The sequence below is a fragment of the Culicoides brevitarsis genome, chromosome 1 (assembly GCF_036172545.1).
Source record: "Culicoides brevitarsis isolate CSIRO-B50_1 chromosome 1, AGI_CSIRO_Cbre_v1, whole genome shotgun sequence".
NCBI lineage: Eukaryota > Metazoa > Arthropoda > Insecta > Diptera > Ceratopogonidae > Culicoides > Culicoides brevitarsis.
Window position 1 is genome coordinate 29,154,736 of NC_087085.1, and position 27,880 is coordinate 29,182,615.

At 28.1% G+C, this 27,880-nt stretch overlaps 1 protein-coding gene across 5 annotated transcripts in view; it reads left to right on the plus strand.

Annotated features, from left to right (window-relative positions):
- LOC134827584 (serine/threonine-protein kinase SIK2) overlaps nucleotides 1–26,844 on the plus strand; it is a 49,174-nt gene extending 22,330 nt beyond the window's left edge. For 4 of the 5 annotated variants that reach the window (XM_063840300.1, XM_063840301.1, XM_063840299.1 and 1 more), the window contains exons 3-15: nucleotides 6,689–6,805; nucleotides 8,270–8,333; nucleotides 10,441–10,556; nucleotides 10,628–10,798; nucleotides 12,555–12,678; nucleotides 19,366–19,598; nucleotides 19,655–19,860; nucleotides 20,723–21,128; nucleotides 21,457–21,768; nucleotides 23,661–24,057; nucleotides 24,514–24,771; nucleotides 24,832–25,003; nucleotides 25,619–26,844. In XM_063840300.1, the coding sequence (XP_063696370.1) occupies nucleotides 6,689–6,805; nucleotides 8,270–8,333; nucleotides 10,441–10,556; nucleotides 10,628–10,798; nucleotides 12,555–12,678; nucleotides 19,366–19,598; nucleotides 19,655–19,860; nucleotides 20,723–21,128; nucleotides 21,457–21,768; nucleotides 23,661–24,057; nucleotides 24,514–24,771; nucleotides 24,832–25,003; nucleotides 25,619–26,504 (3,462 nt within the window). In that variant the 3' untranslated portion in view covers nucleotides 26,505–26,844. The remainder of the gene's footprint in view (nucleotides 1–6,688; nucleotides 6,806–8,269; nucleotides 8,334–10,440; nucleotides 10,557–10,627; nucleotides 10,799–12,554; nucleotides 12,679–19,365; nucleotides 19,599–19,654; nucleotides 19,861–20,722; nucleotides 21,129–21,456; nucleotides 21,769–23,660; nucleotides 24,058–24,513; nucleotides 24,772–24,831; nucleotides 25,004–25,618) is intronic. The other variant, XM_063840303.1, reaches the window with a different exon arrangement.
- Nucleotides 26,845–27,880: the final 1,036 nt, after the last annotated feature.

The following is a 27,880-nucleotide window of genomic DNA, read 5'->3' on the forward strand; positions in this document are numbered from 1 at the left end:
ATCCAAAAATTCCTTTAAAATTTTCTTCGAATGCAAGAAAAAACCACAACAAAGACTGTAATTTTACATTTGGGACATTATTTGTCAACTTCTTCCCTTTTATGGTCGGTGTCGTATCGATTCTTCCGAAGAATTTTTCGTGTTTCCTCTTCTTTGTTCACCGTAAATAAATAAAAAAAAAATATCTTTCATCTCTCGTGCTCTTAAAATAATGCCGAGCGACACACACTCTCATTATTCATCATCTTGTAACAAACGACGCTCTGTGCACGACGCTGCACAAGTCGTAAAAATTTATTTCAAGGTAAATTGAGCGAGTGTGTGTGCGAAATAAATAAATAGTTTGCAGACAAATGCGGCTCAGTAAGATATCGAGAAACGGTCGTGTGTATGTAGAAAATGTAAAATAAATAAAATAAAGAAAGGTCAAGATTATTTAGTGAGTGTCTCGTAGCGACGTACGGCTGCGGAATGTGAATGAAGATTTTAAATTACGGGCCAGAAAAAAGCGGAAGTACTTGCGTATGGAGGTACTTGGGTGTAAACGGTTTTAATTTATCGCACTTTTTGATCTTTTCTTGCTGTATACGGCGCGCGAAGGTATTTCGCTTAAAAATTAGCCGGCATGGGTGCAGCTAAATCCAATTCAAGTTTGTCTGGACCGAGAATCGGAACAAAATGAATATTTATTAAATAATCAGCGGCAACACCAGCGGCACAAATATAAACAACAAACCACACGTGAGAACCGGATAGAGGTTATAACATTATCTCATCAGCATCGCCGTCGTCGTCGTGCAATTGAAGTGCGATTTATGAATTATTTTAAAATAAATTATCTTTTAGATTGACGGATGTTGTTGGTTGCGGTGATGTGAATGCAAGTGAGATATGTGAAAAAGGCGAGGAATGAACGGGAAAGTGAGTGAAGCAAAAAAAAAACTTGACACTCTTATCAAATTGATTGAATCGATATTTTTTGCTCTCGTCATAATTATTTTGCTTTGATTGAAGTTTTTTGCTTGTTTTTTTTTTGTTGTTGCTCTATTCGGGGTGATGATTTCTATTTTTGGTTGAAAAAAAAAAATCAAATAAAGGGAATGTTTTAATAAAAATTATGAACTCGAAGAAAATATTTTTTTAAATTTTTATAAAAAAAAACTATTTTTTTTTTAAATTTCTAAAATTAAAAAAAAATATTTTTTCTTTCTGGAACTTTTTTCTTGATTTAAAATTACTTTGAAATTTATTTATTTTTTATTTTATTTTTATTTTTAGAATTAAATTATTTTTGAAAATTTAAAAATATCTTTAAAAAATTTTATTATTTTTTTTAAATTTTTATAAATATTTTTTTAATTTTTTTTTTTAAAATAAATTAATAAATTTGATAAAGATTTTAAATAAAGAAAAAAAATTATACAAATAATTTAAAAAAAAAAAAATTTAAAAAATAATATTTGAAAAATTTTTAAAAAATAATTTTTTTTAAACAAAAATTTAAAAAATACAATATAAATTTGGTAAAAATGCATATTTAAATAAAATTAAAAATAATTAAATAAATAAAAATAAAATAAAATGCATAAAAAAATTATTTTTTTTTTAAATAAATTTTTTAAATTTTCTTTGTAATTTGTTTTTTCTATATTATCTATTTTTTTCTGAATTTTATTAAAACTTTTTTTATTTTATATATTTTGATTATTTTTTTTAAATTTATTAAATTTTTTTTATATTATTTGATATAATAATTTAATTAATTTTTTTTAGTTTTCATTATTTAATATTTTCAGCAATTTTTCAAGCTTTTATTCAATTAAAAACGCACAGTAATATTTTTTATTTTTTTTTTGCAAAAAAATATCAGATAATTTCTAAAAATAAATCCTTTAAAACCTTTAATTAAAATTGAATATTTTTGTTTCCATTTTTGTGACCTTTTGTTCCCTGAAAATGAGTTTTTCTGATCAAAAATTAACAAAAAAAAATTGTAACATACAAAATGTTTTTTCCCATCCATCAACATTGTAACGAAAAATGCAATGCGGCGTTTTTTTTGTTTTATTATTATAAAAAATGACTCACAGTCTCTTCTGTTTAACGAAACTTTTTTTTCTGCTTCAAAAACAATTTTTTTCTGTAAATTACGGCTTGAAATAAAGCAGGTCAACTCAGCACAACTCCGAGACAAACAACAAAAAATACTCATTCAATTAGTGGCTCATTCTTCTTCATTTCATGCTCGCGCGCCGGATAAAAAGATGATGAACGTATGATTTAAAGGTTAAGTGTACGCTCGAAAGACGCTGGAGAAACGTTACGTTAATGAAGTCATTCAACTTATTTTTTTCATATTTTTTTTTTGATTTGATGACGAACACAACTTTGACATGTCGACGAAAATAGCTGAGACGACTTGAAACTATAGGAGAAGTGGTTGCTGCAAGCACGTTTACGACATCAAGCGTTGTCGGGGCAGCGATCGTTTGCCAAAAGAACTGAATTTCAAGGTTTACGATTAAAACGTGATTTTTCAGAGTCGTGACGGACGTAAAAGACCTGAAATCGCAATAAACGTCAGTGGTCATGACTTCTGACGTCCTGTAAGGTGATTAATCTGATTCTGAATGAAAATAATGATTCAGCGAAATTTCGTTAAAGCCAAAAAAATTGCATGCAAAAAATTAACCTAATTTTAAAAATACGTCATTTAATTTTTTTTTTAAATTCAGACAAAAAAAGTCATAACAATGTAATTTTATAGTATAATAATAATAATCATTATTGTATTATTATTATTTTTACGTTCAGAATGAAATATGAGTTGCGGTGTGAAATTTTTGCTCAACAGTTTTTTTTTTTCATTTTGCCATATATTTAAATATATTCGTGTCTCTGACATTTATGCATGAACGCAAAAAAGGGTGCTACTTTTAGTTATAGTACGAAACTTTTTTTTCCGACTGTTTTCTTTGTAGAAATAATCAGTTGTAGTGTGGCGTGGTGATATATGGCGTTTTGTAAGCATTGACGTAGCAATGACGTCAAACAAAAAAGTTTTCGTTTTATCAACAAATAATTTTTTGGAGAATGGCAGAGAATGAGAAGCAGAAGAACGAAAGAAAGAGGAGAAGAATATCAATTTGGCTACACATGAACACGAAATTTGGCTAAGGACTTGGCGATGCATGAACAACGTAGTCTGCGAGGGATTGATCGATTGGGTTTTCCGGAGACGTGATTTTACTTAATTTTTGGCAGGCTGACAGTTGCAGAAATTGCTTTTTTTATTTTTTTGTCTCAGCGGTTTGAGTTACAGAGGAAAAATCTCATGTCACGTTGCTCTGGGAATTTTTTATTTGTAGAGAATCAAAAGTGGTTTGTGAGAAAAAAAACTGAGTAAAATCTGGTTAAGAGGAAATAAATATGACATATGCCTTAATTTACGGTAAAAATATTTTTAGGAAAAAATTTTGACAGTAAATAAAGAAAATATTTCGTAAAATTTTGAAAATGTGCATTGGGCAAAAAAATTGAATGTGTCTTGGGGCATTTTTTAAATTCGAGTTCAAAGCCTTTGAAAAAGAAATAACTTAAATTTTTAGACCAATTCACATTCAAATTTTTGACCCAGTTGTCATTTTAAATTTTTCCCAATGCACATTTGTAATTTTTTTAAACCTAGATTATATTGTAGGTTTTATCCCAATGCAAATTTAGTAATTTTTCACTCAATATTAATTTTAAATTATTTTTCCAGAGCAAATTTCGGATTCAATATAAATTTTCAATTACTTTCTATTTTTATTTTAATTTTTTTCCCAATGCAAATTTTAGATTTAAAAAATTCTAAAGTTTTATAATAATTTTTCTACTTTTTTAAAGTTCTTCCAATTTAAGTTATAAATTATTTAGTAAAAAATTTTGATAATTTTCTGGTAATTTTCTAACTTTTTTAAACGCTTCTAAATTAATTTAAAAATTAATTAGTAGATAAAGTTTCCTTCAAACTTTAAAATTCTTTGACGCAACAAAACAATCAACGGTTTTAAAACGTCAAACAAACAAACAAATTTATCACACGGAGCATCGAATTTCCGACCAAAATCCTGTCAAAGTGGTTATAAATTTGATACAATGACGCGTATTAATCATTCATTGTCGAGAATTCCACTTAATCATAAAATAACAATGAAATATCTCGTCCCTTTGTTCATATTGTGGCACATGACGCGGCTACGACGTGGTTCGGATTTCAAATTGAAACTTTTCAATGTAATTGCCGTTCGCTGAAAACAATTACCGCCCGAATGACGTTAGCAGCCTAAATTGGAATTTTTAACGGCTTTTACTTAACAAGAGTTCTTGAAGTAATTTTCTAAAAGTTAAAGACGGAAGTAAAAAAAAAATCACGTGCTTCCCCAATTAGCGACACCTTTCAAAATACGTCATGCCAAAAAAAAAGTAAAAAAAAAGTTTCACCAAATTAAATTTCGTAGCTGCGACTCTCTTCAGGGCTAATTACTTTAAAAGCCTTTAATGACTAAAATACACACATTACACAAGAAATAATCAGATTTCACATGCTTCTAGCGACACGTCGTGTACTTGTCACGTATTTGGTCGTTTCATTGTAACTATCGTTGTTTTACGTCAGCCGCACCAACTGACTGACAATCACTCGACGACTGTCTAGCGTTACACAGCAGAGTGTAATACGATTATGATCTATTGTGTATTTGTTTGTTTGGCTTGCCAGTTAGTTGTTGTTTTCTGGATAAAAATTGCATTCTTAAAGAGTTTTGTGTTGTTACGTGCGTTCCATTTCAAATCAATAACGAATCAAATGACGCAAGAATAATAGAGTAGTAGAACTGCCTCCGCGCCGCCATGAGAAATTGTGCATGGAAATGACATTGAGAACTATCGTTGCTGTTATGAATGAAGTTTTTATTTTATTCTGTTTTGCTTTTTGCGAGAATGTCTGCATTGTGCAAACAGTGTAGAAAGTTGATGTTTCGCAACGGAAAGAAGTTTGAATTAGCAAGATGGCGATTTTCAAATTTTGTAAAATAGAGTTTTTTACATTTGAGTTAGTTTTGAAAATTTGAGATCATTTAAAAGAGTTTGAAAAAAATTTCATCGTATCTAAGTTTTTTTTTACCGAAAAAAATATTTTAATCCATTGAAAAATTATTTTAGAACTCGTTACCCAAAATACCTCATTAGTTACTTGGACAATTGGTAGAATCATCGAATGGTTTCCAAGGAAAGACAAGAAAGTTCAAGTTGTGAGAAGACAAAAAATGGACCGTTGGAACGAGGAATGACGATGGATCGTTAATAAGAGCAACAAAATCAAAAACAGAATCACTTCAAAAAACAAAAGCTTACAATTCTTACATATTACATTCAATTAAAATGAGATATACTTAAAAATCTATTAAAGAATAATAAAATGGTTACAAATCAAATAGGAAATCAGATTAAGAGGAGAAAATGCCACAACCTATTAAAACTCATCGTCTTCGAAATTTAACTAAAGAGAGTTACTATGAAATCGGTATTGATACTGTTTAAAATCTGGTAGCTGTACTGGGATCTGGCATTTGATATACATTTGACTATTGGAGAAAGTTTAAAATCTATGAAATTTTTCTTATGTATGTTAACATTTCTGCAGATAATATTTGTAGTCCTAATTCAAGTAAGAAAGTCACAAAAGAAAGGCCCATTTGGAAGAAGGGATTGTTTGGATGTTAATATCGGTTCCGGAAAATTCTTATAAATTCATCAAGTCGAAAAAGTACTCACTTCATTACGGGCTGACTAAAATCAAATTTATAGCTAGAAATGACGATGATGAGGAAGAATTTGTGGGCAACGACGTAGAGAATAAATCTTCATCGCCACACGATGGAGATCAAATTAAGCCGCTGTAAGCCTCAAATTACTATATGTAGAACTCGAAAGTTTGTTTAAAATCGCTTCAACCAAACTAATAAGAATTGGAAGAGCTTAATGCAAGAAAGAGTCGGAAAAAGATAATGTTATGAAATTATTTAAAAATATTATAAATCCAGTGTGCGATCCAGTAAAATTTATCAGAGGAAAAAAAATACGATTTAATACTTTATAAGCTCATGGGTCCTATTACATAAGGTTACTTCGGATTAATCTTAAGCTCAACAGAACTTCTTAATTCTTAAAAAATACACTATTTCATTATGTTATTACATTAAAAGATCAAGATCAAAAGAACAAAATTCCCTGTTAAAATATTATCTGTACAGTGTACAATATTATCAGAGAAGAATTTTATGGAACCAAGTGCGAACTTAGAGTTTGTACTTTGATTTTAATTCCTTTTTTTATTTCACTAACTTTTTAGTCTGATCAAAAAAAATAATTTTCCCTTGATATTCTAAAATATCTAATGCTTGGTATCGCACTCGTCTTGAAAATTTTTTTAAGTTGCGAAACACTAAATTTTCACAAACTTACCAACGAACGCATTTCATTTTCTCGAATAAATATCGCATTTCACACAATAACATTGTCTTTCATTACGCGAATTAACTTCCAATTGACGTCTTTATTAGCACCATTCATTTACTTATCTCTCTACCGTTTAAAATATTCCATGCTAATTACAATTTCCTTTTTTCTCTCTCTTTTTCCGTAGGTTGCCATCAAAATCATCGATAAATCGCAATTGGACGAGAATAATTTGCAAAAAGTGCATCGCGAAGTGGATATTATGAAACGATTGGATCATCCTCATATCATTAAATTATATCAGGTGAGTAATATTGACCTTCACCTTTTATCATATCGGAATTAAATGACAGAAATATTGAACGAAACTTTGTTACAATTTACACCCGGGGCAAAGCAATTTTCTCTCGTCTGTTATTCGCAAACGAAAGTTACACAAGCATAGCAAGACAGACAATTAGACGCAAATTTATGATGCCATCATCTCGAATTTCTTCTCGTTTTAATGTTTATGTAAAATTTAATTTTCAGACTGACAGAAATTCAGCAAAAAAGATAAGAAGAAAATTCCTCTCTCTCTCTCTGATGGTTTTTGTGCTTGTCGGTCTATGACACGATAAAGTATAATTTATTCATCTAAACACACATTAACCATCACTTAATTGAATAATAATTTAACACATAAAATATTTTTGTGTTTTGTGCCTTGGGCGTCTCTTTCCACAGCATTTTTGACGTCAAGTGCGTCATCGGAACGAAACAATTTATCTTTTTGAGAATTTCCCCCTTTTAAAAGAAAAAAAATCACAAAATACCAGGCGTTGCACAATGGGCTCAAATTTAATGTTTAATATAAAAAAAAATAAATAAAATAATTCCAAATAATTCAATTAAATAAAAATAAAAAAAAATCAAAAAAATTAATTTCGTAAAATAATAAATTTAATTAATTAATTAAATTTAATTTTAATTCAAAAAAAATATAATTAATTTAATTAAATTTTTATAAAAAAAAATAAATAATAAAATATTAAAAAAAAAAATAAATAAATATTAATGCTTGAAATAATTAAAATAATTTTTTTAAATTTATTTTTTTTTTCATTTTGGACCATTGTGCGTCTTATCGTCATTGAAAAAAAAAAATACATAAATAAAAACGCATTGATAATATTTTTCCATTATTTGATCAGGTTCTCCGTGTCATTTGTTGAAATTGAAATTTATTTATTTTTAGTCCGATGAGAATTCTGCAAGTTTTTTTTCGGTACATATTTTATGGCTTTTTTCCGAAGATAGATTGGAATTGCTGATTACGTAGTCAGTCATAACATAGACGACAAATTTACATTTTGACACGAGAAAAAAAAAGTTATTTCTTGCTCGGGAAAAAAAATGTTTGATATGGGTGCCAAAATTGTCGTCTTGCCTTGGCAATGACATCACAAAAAACGCACGACCAGCATTGACGTGTGAGCTTGTGTGTGTGACAAAAATGTAATTTACAGTTGCGGCATGCCGAAAAATAAATAAATAAATTTTATTTTGAAAATTTGTTTTGCAACGGGTGTGATGATGACTGAATTAGACAGATTCTGGATAAATTTATTTTTTTTTTTCATTTAATCAAAGGACGCAATTTTATTATTTTTTTTTTGTATTAAAAATAGAAAAAAAAACCAGAATGTCATCAACACGAAAAATTATTCCACGATATAAATATTCATAAATTTTTCTGACACCCTTTTTCCTCTCTTTTATCTTGCAGGTTATGGAAACGAGCAGTATGATTTATATTGTTTCCGAATATGCTAGTCAAGGAGAAATATTTGGTGAGTTTCTTATCTTTTTTTTTTAATTTCGTGGAGGTCTCTGAAGAGCAAAAAAAAAGAATGCAAAGGAAAATGACAAAACAAATCATCCAGATGAATTCATTTTAAATATGGTTCTGTCTTCGTTTTTTTTGATTGAATTTTTTTTGTCTTTGTTGCTCATTATGGGCCATGGAACAGCGACAAGGGTACAACATTGAAGACGACGACGACAAAAAATAATAATAATAATCAATGTTTTATTTTCATTGTATCTCATTTTATTTGTTTCCTCTTTTTTTTTTGTTATGCTAAGCAAAACAAAGCGACATAACGGAAGGAAAGGAATGAAAATGAGGACGTAATTTCTTGTAAAAAATATATATGAACATTAAATATGAAATTCAAAGGGAAAATAAAAAAAATATACAAGATATGACATATAAAATATGACGCTTGAAATTGTAAGAAATTTAGAGTTAGGGTGGGTCATGGCGCCGTAGGAGATTTTTTTTTTGTCTTTTTGTAACGGAAAATGATATAAAATATTATGGAATGTTGAAAAGAGTTCTTGTTTGAAATATTAGAGAATATAAGTTTTTTTTATGTGTCATATTTGACTTATCAAAAGCTATAAAAATAAATTTTATCATATTTTTTTTTATTTTTAATTTAAATTATTTACTAAAAATTCTTTATTTTTGATTTAAATTTTATTTTTTGCTTAAAATTATTTTAGGCAGTTATAATAAATTTTAAAAAATCATATAATTAAAATAAAGGCAATTTTTAAAAAATAAAAAAAAATAAAATTTGCTTTGAAAGCATTATCTCATTCTTATTTTAATTAATTTTTTTTCCAATTTAATTAAAGTTATAATGAGAATTAAAATTGTATATGAAAATTAAATTAAAATAAAATAATCAAAATAAATTAAATATAAAAAAATTGAAAAAAAACTAAATTTTGATAGATGAGAAATAAAGATTTTGAGATTTTTTTTTATTTTTAAAACAATATATTTTTTTTATAATTTTTTTTTTAAATTTTTTGAAAAACTTTAAAAATTTGACTTTTTTACGTTATTTTATTTGTTTAAATAATCTTAAATAATAAAAAATAATCATTAATAATTTAATTAAATTTTTAATAAAAAATTTGATATTTAAATAAAAAAAAATAAATCATTGAAAATCAAATTAAAAGAAAAATTTAAAAAAAAATAATAAAATTCCTTAAAAAAATAAAATAAAAATTCATCAAAAAACCTTAAATAATAAAAAATAATTATTAATAATTTAATTAAATTTTTAATAAAAAATTTGATATTTAAATAAAAAAAATAAATCATTGAAAATCAAATTAAGAAAAAAATAAAAAAAATTCATCAAAAAAAAAAAAAAAGAATTCGACCTTGATCCTATAAAAAAATTCCATTAAAAACACTCCAGAAATTCCATTTTATTAAAAAAAATATTTTTCTTAAAATAACATAAAATCCTCAGTCAAAAATAAACAAATCCGCCAAATAAACAGAAAAAAATCACAAGAAAAGGCAAGAAGGCACGAGTTCATCAAATTTCAAAAATTCATAAACTGCAAAATAAATAATATCATTTTTCGTGTAAATAATGCGAATATTTTCATCATCTTCTTGTTATTTATATTGACTTGATGTTTTTTCTCCTGCTCCTTGTTCTTCATATCTTTTATTTGTCTTTAAAAAAAATTTAGCAAATAACATGATATCACTCTGAAAATAAAAAATACTAAAATATTTCCTTTATTTTTCACATCGGAACAAAAGGAAACAATCGAGCAATAACCCAAAATTTTATGGAAAACTTTGTCTTGTTTTCTTCATAACTTTTTTTTTGTTTTTTTTTTGATATCAAACTTCACTTTACTCGATTGCGAGTCGTTTTTTTTTTAAATTTAGCAATTCGTATTTTGCATATTTCTACTTCCGTTCCGACAAGGAGACAAACACGTTTTGCGTTCGAGATGTTTCTTTTTGCATTTTTTGCTCTTCTTCTTCTTCGGAATCTAATTTGATATGATCATCATCATATTTGCTGATTTTCTCATTTTCCGTTTTTTTTTCTTTTGCACAAATATTTTATTTAGATTATATTGCAAAATTTGGTAGACTGAGTGAACGTGCGGCACGGCACAAATTCTGGCAAATATTATCGGCTGTAGAGTATTGTCACAATAAAGGAATAGTTCATAGAGATTTAAAGGTAAGAAATTGACCTTTTTTTGTAAAATTTGAAAATTTTTTTAAAAAATATTTTTTCTTAATTTTTTTCAGGCTGAAAATCTTTTACTAGATTCTAATATGAATATAAAAATAGCGGACTTTGGATTTTCCAATTATTATAAGCGCGACGAATTACTGGCCACGTGGTGTGGCTCGCCCCCGTATGCGGCGCCCGAAGTATTCGAAGGCAAAAAATACACGGGACCGGAAATTGACATTTGGGTGAGTAAAATTTATGTTGCACGCAAAAAAAGCACGTCATTAAGGAGACACTTGAGACACACATGTTAAACAACATTATTTAGACAACAAAAAAAGCGACTGATGAAAAATCGATATTTATCGTCGCTCATGCATAATTTACGGCATTTATTCACGTTTTGATAAAGACTAGTTTGGCACGTCGTCGTCGTGTTTATTTTATATAAAATTTAATTCGTTACTTTTTTTCTGATTTCAAAGGTCAAAATTTTGAATTCAAATTCAATTCCATTAGTCACTGATAGAATTAATTTCCGTTTGGCAGATAATTAAATTTTAAAATAATTCAAACGTTGCCCCTTTTTTTATGCCGTTGCGGCGTGTTAGTAGGACAAATATTTGCAATTTATTTTTTTTTTCATTTTTTCGGAAAATTTATGTAGCGAGCAATTAACTTCTTTAATTGGAAAGTTAAACACATCGTTATCGTTGGAATCGTTTTGACAAAAAAAAAATTATACGAAGCTATCACGAAAGAAAAAAAAATGTTTTAATGAAGAATTTTATTGACCAGATCGCTTTTTAAGTTTTTTTTGGTCAAAGGTTATAGATTAAATTTAATTGATTTTTTTAACGCGTTTTTAGTCTTTTTTTTAATGAAGCTAAAAATACTTAAAAGGTTAAATAAAATAAAAGATATGAGTTAAAAATATTAAAATTTTTTATTCATTTTATTTATTTTTTTATTTTATTCATATTTAATTTTTTATTTAAAAAAAATTAAGAAAAATTTAAAAATAAAAATTGAATTTATAAATAGAAAAATAATGAAAAAATAAATCAAAATTTTTAAAAAGAGTTTTTAATTAATTTTTTAGGGAAAAAAATTTAATTTAATATTTAAGTTGATTTTTTTTTTAATTTTATATTTTTAATAATTTTTAAAAATAATTTAATGGAAAATAATTATTTTTAATTATTAAAATAGAATAATCAACAAATTTTTAGTAAATTTATTAAAATAATTTAAATAATTAATTTTTTAAAATTAATTTGACATAAAAATTCAATAAAAATAATTCAAAAAATAAAAAAAATATTACGAAAATAATGATAAATTTTATCAAAATTTTTAAAAAGAAAATTTAATTAAATTTGAAGGAACAAAAAATTAAAAAATTTATATATAATTATAAAATTTTATTCTTTTTAGAAATTTTATATTTTTAATAATTAATTTTTAAAAATAATTTAAATAATTATATTTATTTTTAATTATAAAAAAATTATTTGATAAAAATAAAATAAAATAAAATAAATAATAATTATTATTTATTGAAAATAATTAAAATAAATTATTGTTTTTATAAAAATTTAATAAAAATTAAAAAATAAAAAATTCGTGAAAAAATATCTAAAAAATTAATTGAGACAGTCAAATACCAAAAAGAGCATTTTCCTGTGAAAAATGCATGCTTATCCAATCGTAATTATGAAATAAATTCCTTGTCAAGATTTTTAATTAAATTAACAGAGACGAGGGTACTAAACGAGCGCTTGTTACAAAAAAAGAGATTAAAATATTTATTTTTTTTTTCATTTTATTTTATTTTATAAGTCTATGGTTATGTGAGGCTTATCCCCTCTAACAAACCACACAATCCCCTAGTTTTCAAACAAAACAAAAAAAAAACATATCTCACGCATTTGCCTCATTCTAATTTAATTTTGCACGTGAATTTTTTTTTTCAAACATAATTTCCGTCTTGTTTTCCAGTCACTTGGCGTCGTGCTCTACGTTCTCGTGTGCGGCGCACTTCCATTCGATGGATCAACACTCCAATCGTTGCGTGACCGAGTCTTATCCGGTCGCTTTAGGATACCATTTTTCATGAGTACGGGTAAGTGAATGCAATTATTCTAATTATCGTGTGTGTGTGATATAATGACGATGATAAAGATATAAAGAGTGAAGGTCAGTTTTTTTCTTAGTCAATGAACCGCTTTTCATTGATAAAAAAAAATCTAGAACTAAATTGAGGTAATTTCTTTCTTGGTATTAATTATTTTTCGGGTTATTACGGACAATCATCGTTTGCATGAATTTTACATGAACTTTGACATTCGTCAGCTGATGGTTCGTTTGCAGCAACGATTACCTCATGGATGATGATGACGACGACGACGTTAATAACGTTAAGTAGTTTGCTAAAAATAGCTACGGTCAAAATTAATGAGTTTCGTCTTTCACGAATGAATGAACGGCTAATTTTCTGCCTGCTTAATTGGAGAAAAATTTCATTATTCATGAAAAACATGAAAAAGTTTCATCAAAAAAAAAAAATTCCTTGTTCGTCCCAGTTTTCACTCAATTACGTTGCTTATTATTAAAACGCCTGTTGGTTCTTTTTTTTTTTGAAAATGTGAAAAAAAAGATACGAACAATTCAAGATAATCCCGGCATTATTAATTTCATTCTTTTTGTTATCCTCTCTACTTTCGGATCTAGTCGCCTTCGCATAAAACGTTTAAACGAAAATTATGTGGTGGAAACCGGGATATTTGTAGCAACAGAGCAACATTAAAAAAAGAAGAGATGAAAAATCTTTTATAGAGCCAGGAGCTAAATACAACCCACGCATACAAACAAAAAAAAAATCATGAGAAAGTGAGAAAGGAGAAATGCACAAAGGAAAGATATATTTTAACAAACCTATAAAAATGAGAAAGGACCATGATAATATTATCCTAACAGAAAATAAAATTCAATTTATGTCAATGCGATAAAAATCTTTCGGGCTTGCTTTCTTTTGTTTCGTTCTGTGCAGATGATAATATCGACTTGTGTTGTTTCATTTTTGTCCTTTTTTTTTTGGTCCAACTGTTTTTCGGTTTGTGTGTCGCTATGGGAAAGAATTTAAAAAGAGAAAATTCTAAAAACTTATTTCGCTTTTAATTTTGGTCGTTTCTCGTGCGGTTTTCTGTCTGTTGATGCGTTTCAAGCGATTTTTCATCCCTAATTTAATTTGTTTTTGAGTCGCGATTATTGCATGGCAACGAAATTTTCGCGTAATTGGTATTTTACGACGCGAATTTTCTCTTTACTTGAGAATTAGAAAAATAATTGAAGGAATGTTTTCAAAAACAAGAAAATTCAAAGAATTTAAATTACTGAAAAATATCATTAAAATAAGAAAATTCTAGAAAAAATAATTTTCTTCTATTTGATAATAAAGTTCTTTCGCTTGAGGCTAGTTTTAAAATAAATATCTGAACTGAAATTTAGGTTCTAAAGGATATTAAAGATTTTTTTGAAGAATTTTCATTACGTTGCATTTGTTTTAGTTCAAAAGTGAGTCAAAGTCAGTGCACTTGTATCACAGGTTTTTGTCATTTTGTTGAATAATGTCATTATTAGGCTGTTTTCGGTATTTTTAGTTATCTGAAGTGAGTGTTGCTTAGTGACGAGCTAAATTTTCAGACTTTAGTCTATTAGTCTTTCAAAAATAATGATTTCGTGAAATTTTTGCTTGATTTGGATTAATTGGAATAGATTTTAAGATTAAAGATGTTTTTTTTTTCAAGGCTTAAGACTTTAGCTTTTTAAGCTTTAAATAAATCCGTATCTGGAAATATCTAATAATAAATAAAAAATTAATATTTTGGTTAAAATTTATTAAAAAATAAATTTTTGCTTACCTGATGATGAAAAATCCTTTGAAAAGCGCTCACATCAAATTTTCATGTCCTCTCATAGTATCAAAAATTACTTTTAGTTATATTGCAATAGGTGAAAGGTATCTCATGATTTCAAAAAAAGACAATATTTTTGTTAGTAACAGAGAAAAAGGTCGGCATCACGTTCTTCGCCTGTAAATGAAAAAGATCCAAAGTCAGGAAAAAGATATAAATCAGTGTGAAATATCTTCAGACAGGACACATAAAAAGTTCACCGGATCAGCTCTTATTCTTTTATATCCCTCTCGTTTATGGATTACTCTCTATCTAACCATCCACCTTCAAAACAACCCAAAAAATCATCCACTTACTTGTTAATGGAAAAATACCTTTTTTTTTATCAATGAATTGTCGTCGTCGTCATCGTTATTTAACCGGTTCCGAAAAAAAAACAAATAAAGAGATTTTTAACTTTTGTTGTTTTGATGAGGAAATGATCAAAACAAAAATGTTAATAACCTACAAAAAACCGGTTTAAACGTTGAAAAAATTTGTCTGACTTGTATATGGGAAAGAAGGTATTTAAATTAACTAATGGTGCATCGTATCGACATTTTTGCAGAATCCTTGACTTTGCGACTGATTTTTGGGTTAATAAAATATTTTTTGCAAAAAGTTGTTTCAGTTTGCGTCTGTTCTTCTTCCGTTTGATGAACAAAATTTTTGCTGTTAAATTTTTTTTTTGTTGTTAGATTTATAAGTGAAACTCCTTTCTTAGAATTTACGAAGAAAATATCACAAAATGAAATATTTTTGTGGTGTACTGTTCCTGCTACTATTGGGATTGACTAATGTCGCTTCTCAAAGCATTTTCAATTGTAAGTGACCTTCAAATGTTCTTGAGACATTAAAATCTGAAAACAAATCATTCACAGTGCCAGAATATTTCCAAATGCCTGATCTCACGTATATCGACAACTTTGACAAGTGTCTCGAAACTTCTCACGACCTCGAAATTTATTGTGCAGTCAATACTTACATCAAGCCAAATCGTGAAAATCCCGTCTGGAACATCATTGAAAAGTATTCCAATAAAACGAAGCTCAATTACCGGCATGATATCACCAAGAATTTTCTGTGCATTAGTTGGTGCCAACGAGAATTAGCTCATTTGAATGAAACGGAGCTCGAGTCCCTCAAAGGTGACTACTTCGAAGTGAATTACAAGTATTCCATAAGTAACGAAACCTACCAGAATGTTAGTTACTATCACGAGAATTATGCGACGATGATAAATCAATGTCAGAATTTGCGGTTTCGCAAAAACTATAATCTGACGACTTTCTCGAAAATCATTTATTGCACAACAAATCAGGAGAAAAGACCTGTAGACTGGCTTGACATCACCTTTATGGTGATTTTGTTTTCTGTGGTTGGCTTGGTGGTTACGGGTTCCTACTTTGACAGCATGATGAACAAAAACGGTGACAAATCCCATTACGAGAAATCAATCGAACATTTGTGTAAGTAAAGGACCAAACGTGTAATGTTTTTTTTATGAACGTAAGGATCTTAAGTCATTCCTCATAAGGCGTAATTTTCATGAATAATCAAAAATTTTTACTGAAATCTGTGGAATTGAAGCACTTAAATATTTTTTAAAAATTGCCGTGATTTTCCTTTTAACCCCCCTCCTCCTTCGTTATGAAAAAAAGTTTCAGAAAAGTATAAAAAAAGTTTCAGTAAAAATTTTTGATCATTCATGAAAATTACTTGACTTAAAATCTTACGTTCATAAGTTACACGTTTGACCTTCAAATGACTTTGAGGTTTGTCGCCTTGTTATGGTATAAGTTCCTCTTAAATTTTTAGCAAGTGGCAAAAAAACATTGTTGGCATTTTCGTTGAAACGCAATTGGTATCGTTTATTGTCGCAACCACAAGGCGAGGAATCACGTACTTTGCGTTACGTTCAGGGCTTTCGTTACATCACGATTCTGCTCATTGTCTACGGCCATACCTATGTGGGCTTTACCTTAGGCTTTTCCACTAATCCGTATAAAGTTGAGGAAGCTTTCCACACACCAATTTCTCATCTTCAGCTGAATAGCTTCTCGATTGTTCAGTGCTTCTTCAGTATCAGTGCCTTTTTGATGGCATTCCAATTTGCCGGACTAACGAGCAAACACAAGAAATTCAATTTCAATTATTTCTGGGTGGCCATCATCTATCGGTATCTGCGCCTGACACCTGTTTACTTCTTAATGATGCTCTTCGACGCAACGTGGCTGTACAAAAGCAATGATGGGCCCGGCTGGAAACGCATTGCCGAAAGCGAACGATATTACTGCCGCAAGAATATGTGGACCAACTTGTTGTACATCAATAACTATGTAAATATCGAGGAAACGTGTATTCCGGTGACGTGGTATTTGGCGGTTGATATGCAAATGTTTATCATTGGATTGGCCGTTATGATGCTAATTTGGCGCTTTCCTACGTTGAAAAAATCAATCATGACAGTATGTGCTGTTATAGCAATCGCTATTCCCGGCATCCTTACTTACTATTACGCCTTTGATGGCATCTTTTTATTGACGCCCGAGTAAGAAATTCAAATTTCTTCAAAAATGTTCTTTTCAAATGTCAAAAAAAAATCCATTTCAGAGATCGTCGTTTCATAAATCACGCAGAAATCTTCCAGAAAATGTACGTGCCAGTGCATACCAATATGGGCAACTACATTTTCGGAATGATAACTGGGCTATATTGCTACTATGCGCGCACAGTAAAGATGCCTTCGGAACGTATGAAGAAAATTATCCTTTGGGGAGCTTATTTGGTGCCAATATTTTCCGTATTAATCGTACTTGCTCATTACTTTTTCTACGTTTGTGATTTTGAAAAACCCTCAATTTACATGGCGCTCTTTGCGATGCTCACCAAGAATTTGTGGGGATTCTTTGGAGTATTTTGTACATGTGCGATGGTCCTGAAAATTGAAAGTAAGTTTTCTGAATTCTGAATTAAATAACAAGACAACTATTTTATTTGCTTGGGTGTAGCGTTCTTCATAAGTTTGTTCAAAATGAGGATTTTCCAACCGCTGGGACGTTTAACGTACTGTATCTACTTGGTCCATTTTGATTTGATGAGATTTTTGTTTGCCGAGGCTCGGGAAAAAATGTATGCATCAACGTTCATGGTTGTAAGTTCGTTTTCTGTTTTAAATTTTACCTTTGAAACAAAAATTAAAAAAAATCTCCTTAGATTATGGGAACAACGACAGTTTTCATGTTTGCCAATATACTTGCCTTAGTTCTCTGTTTGTGCATCGAGTTCCCAATTACAGGTCTCCTGAAGCAATTTGTCAAAAAAGACTGTAAGAAATTTTTCTTACCCCTTCTTTTGTGGCTTTTAAATTTGTTTCCTTTTCAGTATCTCCCCAAAAGAAGCAATCAGTGGCAGACGAGAACCAAAACCTCGAATTAAGTAGAGCCGAATTAATGCAAGACATGAACAAAAATGATTACAATAAAGGATCAGAAAATGTTTAAGCTCACCTGAAAAAATGTCTTTTGTGTGTCCCTTCCAATCATCATTAAATTTCAATCGAAATTCGTGACATGACAGACGTTCTCATTCTCCTCGCCAATCTGATTAAGTCAAAAAAAGAAAAATTGAAAAGTCACTGAACGAATGAAAATTACTTTCACGAAAAAAAGAAAGAAACTGTCTGTACGTGCGAATGATATCTGGCCTAGATCAAGAAATGTATCTTTTTTTGACCCACCTTGCTGCTCGAAATCGCTTTCATTTAACATTTTATTACAGTGTCGTGTGTCTTTTCGTCGGCGTCGGCAGTGTGATGAGTTACCGAAAAAGTTCATGCACACTATGAAAAAATTCATGTCTCGCAGCTCAAAATATTCGCGAGATATGAAAATGACGTAGATTAAGTACTAACTAACAAAAAGAATGTGCATTGGGACAATATTTTAAGATGTGAATTGGGTCAGAGTTCTAGAATGTTTATCGGAGAAAAGTTGAAAATGTGCATTGGGGCAAAATTTTGGAATATTCATTGGGACTAAATTCTTAAAATGTGCATTGGGGCTAAATTTCAGAATGTGCATTGGGATAAAACATTCATGTCCCATTTACCAAGATTTTCCCTAATGTACATTCTTAAATATTACCCCAATACAAATTTTTAATTGTGGTCCCAATGAACATTCTAAAATTTTGTCCCAATGAACATTCTAAAATTTTAGGCCAATGCACATTTTTAATTTTGCCCCAATGAAAATTTTAAAATTTCAAACTATTTCATATTTCGAAATTTCGCCCCAATGCACATTTTTTATTCTACCCCGATAAACATTTTAGAACTCCGGCTCAATTCACATTTTAAAATAGTACCCCAATGCACAAACTTTTTGTTAGTTAGTACTAAATCTTCCTAATTTTCATATTCGCGGATATTTTTACTTGCAAAACATGAATTTTTAACACAGAATGTTGAAAGTTCATGGCGACCTTATCAGTGTTTCGCAATAAGTTTCGTGCGGCAGTCGTCGAAAAGAAAAATGAAATAAAAGTGAATGACGTCATTTGGTGTGTAACGGCACCAAAAATAAGCTTATTAAAATAATAATAATAAAAATTGACGTCATACATGTCATTGCTTTCTTTCGTGTTCTATCAGAATATGTGAAAAAATGCGAGTTTTGTCTACAAAAAAAAATTTTTTGCCAAGACATTTTTCTGACGTAAATTTGTGCGAAAAAAAAAATTATCGCAGTGCAATGGCCGCAATTTAATCTTTATTATCACACACATTTCACACTTTTCCTCGAGAAATGACCAATTAATTTTCTCATAATAATTTTTTTTTTGTTTCTCGACAGATTGCGAGTCACTTATACGTAAAATGTTGGTGTTGGAACCGAAGAAACGGTACACAATTGAACAAATTAAGCATCATCGTTGGATGATGGCAGAAGTATTGGAATCACCTGTGATACGAACACCGTCCTCGAATGCGGTTGGCGGAACAGCTGGAATGGAACCAAATGAAGTTGTGTTGAAAATTATGGCGAATATGAGTATTGACACGCAGAAAATAAAGAAGAGCTTGAAGGTAGTTTTTTTTTGGCTGAAAATTGAATTTTAATTAATTAATTTTTTGTTTCGAAGGACAATTGCTATGATCATGTGACGGCAATTTATTTACTTCTCTTGGAAAGGGTTCGCTCGAGAATGATGTCGCAGGAAAACTCGAGCGGAAATTTGAATCAAGCAAATGGTCAGAAACATCAGTCTTCTGACTCGCAACGACGACGCCCGAGTGTTGTCGCGGAACAAGCAATGAGGAAATCTGGTCTCACTGGATATCATCAAAGGTAAGTTTTGACAACAAATTTTCAATTAATTAAATATTAAAAAAATAATCAAAAAAATAATTAATTAAAATAAAATTAATTAACAAAAAAAAAATAATTACCTAACTTTATTAATTAAAAAAATAGCTTTTAAAAAGTTTTTTTTTTAACTTTCCTAATTCTAAAACAAAAGTAAAATAAAATGTTAAAAAAAAAAAATAATTTGTAAAATATTGAGAATATTGGATTATTCTTAAAAATCAAATGTTTAAATAAAAATTGAAGGTTTTATGATTTTTTTTTTTTTTTAATTTTTTGTATTAATTTTATTTAATGATTAATTTTTTATTCAATTAATTAATTTTATTTTAATTTAAAATTTAAGTATTTTTTAATTAAACTTCATTTAAAACTTAGTTTAAATTTGCAAATAATTTTTCTTGAATTTTCGATTTTTTATTGAATGAATGAATTTTCGATTTTTGTATTTTTAAACTTTTATTTAATTTTTGATTTAATTAAATTTTTCTATAAAAAAATTATTAATAATAAATTGTTCTTGTATTTTTTTAAATTTAGAATTAATCTTTAATTTATTTATTTTTGTAATTTTTTTATTTCTTATTTATCTTCGGATTTCTTACTCTATAAAATAATTTATTTTTTTTTTGCAAAAAATTTTAAATTTTAAAAAATTTAAATTTTTTTTTTTTAATTTTAAAATAATTATTTTTAATTAATTGAATTTATTTTTTTAATTTAATTTATTTATTAATTTAGTTTAATTTTAAACTATAAATAAATTTTTGTATCCGAGAAAAAAAAATATAAAAACTAATTTATAATTAAATAACCTACCTTTAAACTTTTTTTCCTCTTTCAGACCCGATCAATCGCCACGCCATCACGCAATCGACCCCGGAATGGCATCGCAGATGATTCCCCTTCGTGATACTAGTATTAGAGAAATATCACCCAACTTACCTACAAAAGAGCTCGGTTTTCGCAATTCCTCCATTTACAACAACTACCAACCGCCCTTGGTACCGACGGGCTCCGTGAAGCGTGATCGCGACTGTAACTCGCCTTTCATGCAAAATGGTCCCGTTAGTATTGCCACGCCGGCGGAATATGGGGGCTCGCGTGAAAATAATTCTGTCGTTTTGCGCGAAACGAGCAATATTCAGCCAACTGCCGCAAGACTCGCCTCGAATAGATATTTGTCGACCGGATTGGACCAGAGGATTCTCAAACAGAGCACCGAGGATTGTCGTCGACTGTTGCAACAGGTGAGTTGACTAGAAAAAAAAATTAATTAAAATATATGCTTTCTTCGTTTTGTCAAAACTAAAAAATATAAAAAAAAATCATTTCATTAAAAAATAGTCTGGAATACTCTTAGATTGGTAGAATCTCATTCAGTGTCTAATATAAATAATTTAAAGCTAAAAAAAATGATAAAACAAGCATATAACTTTATAATTATAAGATTTTGGGTGCTCTTTCCCTCTATCATTTCACTCTGTTCTCTTTTCTTTTTTTCCATTTCTTTTCAACGAAAAAAAAACATAAAAATCATAAAAAATCATATAAATAAAAAATACACATAACTATCAGGCAACTGCTGTAGCTGATCCAATGCGCAATCAAAATACCAATCCCTTAGTATTTGATCCCTATCAACAGCACCCTGCGGTTCTCCAGCAGCAGCAACAGGCACAGCAACAGTCGTCGTCGTCTGGAAACGGTGGGAAGTCGTCGTCGTCACACTTGTCGCATTCTCGCATCCTGACACCATCCAACAGTTTTGACGCCAAATCCAATTCGCCCGCGCCAACGCCTGGCTTTGCCATGTACCAGATGTCCGCGGAGGCCGCCCGTTTGTTCCAGACTCTGCAACAAAGTCCCCTACCAATTGCAACTCATGATGTAATGATTTGATTTCATTTTTCGTCCATTTTTAGATTTTTTTTTTAAATTAATTAGTTGTAAAATTTGCACTTTTTTAGGCTGATTTAAATGAATTTTTAGTTTTTTTTTGTCAATTTTTTTTAACTAAAATTTTCTATTTTAATTATTTTTTATTTTTTTTTTAATTTCTTGATAAAAATAAAAATTTAATTTTTTATTTGCTCAAAGTTGATAAAAATTTTAGAAAAAATAAAAAAAAAATATTATATAAATAATCCAATGATATTTTTTTTTAATTTATTGAATATTTAATGCGAAAAAAATTATTGTTTAAATTTTTAATGCAAATAAATAAGTTTAATTATTTAAATTATTCAAATTCGATTTTTGACGATTTTTTAAATATTAATTGTTTTTTTTTTATTAAATTAAATAAATTTTAATGTACTTTATTTTAAAATTTTTACAAAAAATTGATTTAATTTAATTGAATTCAATTTAAAAATTTTCAAAATGATTGAAATTTTGGTCACATTATTATTTTTTAATTTTTATTTAAATTTTAGTAGTTTAGGCCGCTCCAATGCAAATAAATAAGTTTAATTATTTAAATTATTCAAAAATTTACGATTTTTTTGACGATTTTTTTCAACATTTTTCCAAAAATTTTTAAAAAAATTTTTTTTTTTTTTATATAAAAATCGTATTTTAACATAAATTTTAAATTTTTTTCAAAAAAATTCATTTTCAAAAATTTTTGACAGTTATTTTTAAGAAATGTTTTTGTTTAACAAAAAATTGATAAAATTTTTAATTTAAAAAATTTTCAACAAAATATTGATTGAAATTTTGGTCACATAATTATTTTTCAATTTTTATTTAAATTTCAATAGTTTATGTGTTAAAAAAATTTTTATAAAAAATATTTAAATTTTTAAAGCATTTTTAAAATACTTTTCATGTAAATACTTGTATAAAAAATATAAAAATTGTTAAAAATTATCTTTTAATTTTTTTCTCATTAAAAATTCTAATTTTCTTAAATAAAAGGAACAAAAATTGAAATAAAAAAATTAATTACAGGGTTTTAAAAAATAATAATTAAAATTTAAAAAATTCAAAATAAATAAAATTTCGTAGAAATTTCTTAAAAGTAACTTTAAAATAGATTTTTTTTTACTTTTTATGAATTTTAATTTTTTTATTTAATTTTTAAAATGAAACATTTGACAATTTAATTAATTTTCATTTAAATCAGCCTAATTATTGAAAATATTATTATTATATTATTTAAGTTGCACAAAAATCTACGATAGTTCAATCATCAAATTATAGTTTGCATGAAGAAAAAAACGAAGTAATTCCATGAAATCCTAAGAAAATCGGTGTAGCATGATGTAGTATTTATGTTGGCAAACTTTTCAACGTCATGAACACTCACATAAAATTGTTAATCAAATTTACGTTTCTTGCTGAAGTTTATCAAGATGAGAAAACTTGCGTTAATTAGAAAACTTTTTTTTTTCATTGCACTTTTGTAGATAGTTATCGCCTTCAAGGGGCCAATATTAGCAAACAAAAATGACCTAAAATTGTAAAAAAAAATCAGGGTTCAGAATTTCTTGAAACCAAAGACATTTGAATTGTAAAAAAAATACTAAATAAAAAAATTAAGACTGAAAGTTGTAAAAATATAAAAATTAAATTTTAGAAATAAAAATCTTACTCATCTTAAAAAATTTTCTGTTTCGTATCATTTTGCATGTTTTGTCGTTTCTCAGTAGTGCTACTTACCGTAGTTGGTTGGTTGTCGTTTTCATTTTTTTTTTATTTCAAATTAAATTTTCTCTGCTTGTAAAAATTTAAAAAAAAATTTCATGTAAAAAAAAATATTTTTTTTCAATTTTTAGCAACAACGTCAAATGGAGCGTTTCGTTCCTCAGAACAACTTGGCGTCGTCCTCGAATATAAATGCCATCAAGACGTCTCCGTCGCCGCAGTCTTCGGTAGCGCAATTGCATTCGGTGTCGCCGTTGCCCTCGGTATCGCCACAACCGCCCGTTGATCCAGCGACACAACGGTATTCGGACCCCTTGAGTTCCCTCGTTGGCAAGGAAAAGTTGCAAAATTTCAGTGATTTGGCTAAAACGACGCCCCCATTTAAGGATTACTTGAATAATTTGCAGACTTATGCCTATTTGCAAAATATGGAGAATGATGCGGCAGCATTAACGCAACATAGGACGACGCAAATTACGCAGCAGCATAGCTCGAGTACGGATGAGGGGTGTGACACGGATCATGGAGGTGAGTTAAAAAAAAATAATAAATTAATAAAAAATTAAAATAAATTAAAATTAATATTTTTTAAAATTAAGTTTATATTTTTATATATTTCAAACATGATAAAATATTTATTCATATGATTAAAAAAAAAAAAAATAAATAAAAAAAATTAAAAAAATAAAAATAAGAAATTTAACCGATAAAATTTGTAAATTTTTTTTAATATTTTTTTTTTATTTTTATTTAAAAAATTTTTTATTTTATTTCAAAAAAATTTATTAATTATTCTAAAGTCACTAAAATTCTTGATGAAAATTGAAAAATTTGCCTGAATTATAAATTTTAAAAAAATATCTCATTTTAAGCCAAATTGAGAAGTTCAAAAATTAAATTATTGTAAAAATATTTTTTTTTAAAAATTAAATTACTTTTAAAAATTTTTGTCTGAAAATTAAAAATTATTTTTTTCTGTTATAGAAATGGACGACCAAGCAACTGCCGTTCCCGCACAAATCACGCGACTCAATTCTTACGCAAGCAGCAGTTCGTCAAGCGGAGTTGTGACGAATTTTCATTCAAAAAGTTTGAGTCAAAATTTGAGTTGTGACTCGTCACGCAGCAATTTTTCCACTTTTGAGAGTTTGGAGCTCAATTTATCGGATTGCAGTGAGTTGGCGGGAAGTTTGCCGTCATGCGCTACTACAACGGTGACCGATAGTGATCCCAAAGATGAAGGTAAAAATATTTTTTTGGATTTTTTCAAACGAAATTTTAATTAAATTTTTTTTTTTACAGTTGGATGTCGCACAGTTACAAGCACTTCAGCGATGCATCCTTGTGGATATGTCTCAATGACCGGCAGAACTTCATGTTCGTTCGCGAGAAATCCAAATAATGGAACGCATGGCCATGGACACAACGGAAAAGTTGCCTGTCGAGGTGTTTCGAGGTCGCCTGTTGATTTTAGGTGAGTTTAAATTTTTTAAATTATTTTTCATTATTTTTTTTCCATAATTTTTGATTAATTTTTTTTTCTTTTTCATTTTTAATATTTTTTTTCAATTTATTTTTAATAATTTTTTATTTTTTTAAATTTTTTTCTTAATTTTTTTACTTTTTAAAATAAAATAATTTTTAATATTTTTTAAAATTACATTTTTAATGTTTTTGTTCAATTTAGTTTTAATAATTTTTTATTTTTTAAAATTTTTTTCAATTGTTTTAAAAATAGATTTTAATATTTTTTTCAAGTAAATTTTGATTGTCTATTAATTATTTAATTATTAATTTTTCTTGATAATTTTTTATATTTTTTTCCAAATATTTTTTTAAATATGTATAAACTGTAATATATTTGTATTTTATTTTTTGTCTTTAAATATTTTTAGTTTATTGATTTTTTATCGTTTCCTTATTTGTAATATTTTTTTACTTTTTTTTAAAATAATTTAAATAATTTTCACCTATTTCAGGAATTTTCATTATTTTTTAAAATATTTTTTGAAATTATTTTTAATTAATTTTTAATAATTTCAATTAAATTTTTTGAAATAATTTTTAATTGATTTAATTTTTTTAACAGAGAGGGTCGTCGTGCAAGTGATGGTCTCGTCGCTCAAGGCATCCTCAACAATGCTGATCATCCCTTAAACTCCGGAGTCGCTTTCAACAGTCAACGTCTTCACGAGGCATGCAAAGCAAAGGGTGTCTTGGAACTGCATCTCCTGCAAAAAGAAGCGGCGCAACTAAAAACGCAATACCAATCGAGTGTACCCGTCGACGAAATGGCAGTCCGCCAAATCCAGCACTCCCAATTCCACGTAAAGCCCGAACATTTGCAACAAATGCTGTACCAATCAAACCTAAAGCACCAAAATTCGCTGCCGGTCAACACGGAGTCCTATTACAACAAAGCTGGCGACTTGGCTGCGCCCTACTTGAATCTCTTCAAGGAAGCTGCCATCAAACAAGACGCTCTAACTGCCATCCAGCAACAATTGCAGCAACAACAACAATCAACAGCTGGCTTGCAGAAACCGCCGTTGCAGCAGCAACTCATGCAACACCGCCTGCTCCAACAAAAACGTCAAATTCTCCAAAAGCAGGGCGCTCTCGAAGCAAATCTCAGTCGTCGACAAATGTTCCGGCAACACAGCTACAAAATTGCACAACAAACGCCCGTTTTGCCCCCGTTGCCCCTCAATGAGAACGAAGCGGAGGATTTGCTGGCATTTCAGACGATCGTAGAGGGCGCCACTCGTGCAAATGGAAGTCCGACACCTTCGGCTACGGGCTCGCCTAAAATGATGAAAACCTCGCATATTGTCGCGCAAAATTTGCCGCCCGATTGCACGTGGACCAACTTACCCAGCTCCATGCAAACATGCCAAATTAGCGAGGGAAGTGTCACGCAACAAGATTCCTGGACCCATTCGCCACTCTATCAGGTATATTACCAATATCATTAGTTACTCCCTATCCTTGCCCCCGGCATTGGCGGAAATGACGCAAAACAAAGACTACTTAGACCAAAATAACATCACCTAGAATTCGAAGCCTGATTAAACTTTAAGTTTTTATGATTATGTTAATTTTAACTGTTATTAATATTGTCACATTTTACTTTTTATGATTTTGTATGCAAAGTATTTCTAGTCAGTACAACTGATCCATCCTATTGTTATTGAATAATAATTTTAACTAAGCTAAATTTTAAGGAAATTCACGCAAAAATGACTAAATAATCACCATTTATCGGAAAATCACGCATATTTTTAGTTTAATATATTTTATTTTTAATCGTATTATAACCACAGAGCTTATGCCAAAAATATATTTTATCATTTGATGACTAATAAATGTTGTTTTATTTTGTTTTCTTACCCTTAATTGAGTTTGAGTTTTTTCCCCTAAAATTTAATAAAAAATAAATAAATTAAATTTTAATTTATATTAATTAATTTAAAAGTAATTTAATATTTTAATTTTAATTAGTTAAAATTAATTATTTAATTTATTTATTTAATTAAATTTAATATTTTTTTTAATTTTGTAAAAATAAAAAATTAGGTCAAGGCAATTATTTCAAATTTTTAAAAATTACTTTAAACATTATTTTATTTAAATAATTTATTTTATTTTCATTAAAAAAAAATATTAAATTAAAATTTTAAAATAAATTAATATTGTTCAATTTTTGCCATAATTTATATTTTAATTTAATTTATATTAAAATTTTAAACGGTAAATAAATAAATATTATACTTATTTAATTTTAAATCAATTTTAACAATTATTTTAATTAAATTAAATTAATTTTTTAAAATAAAATTTAAATCAATCGAAATAATTTGATTTTTTTAATATGTTTATTTATTTTTTTAAATTTTGAATAAATTTTTTTTTTATTTTTAAAAAATCCTACAAACCTAAGAAACGAATTAAATTTTTATTAATTAATGTTGGAAATTTTAAATTATTTGTTTTTTTTTTTATGTATAATTTATTTAAAATATAAATTTTAATTCAGAACATTTGAAAAATTGCTCTGGCCCAAAATTATTTTACACAAAATTAAAAATTTTATAATAATTAATTAATTTTCAAAAAATCTTAATTTGTTCTCCAAAAATTCCAAAAACTCCCTTAAAAATCCCACAAAAAAACTCAATATTTCTTACCTCAAAAAAATTTCTCAGACCGCTCCATCAACCAATCTCTTCAACCCAAACTGGAGCAACAACTTGACCACGCCACCCATGCAGCCACTCAGCGAATCCCCAATTCTCGAGCTGACGGAACAAATGGAGTCAATTTAATTGTTAATGGATAACTTGTCCAAACT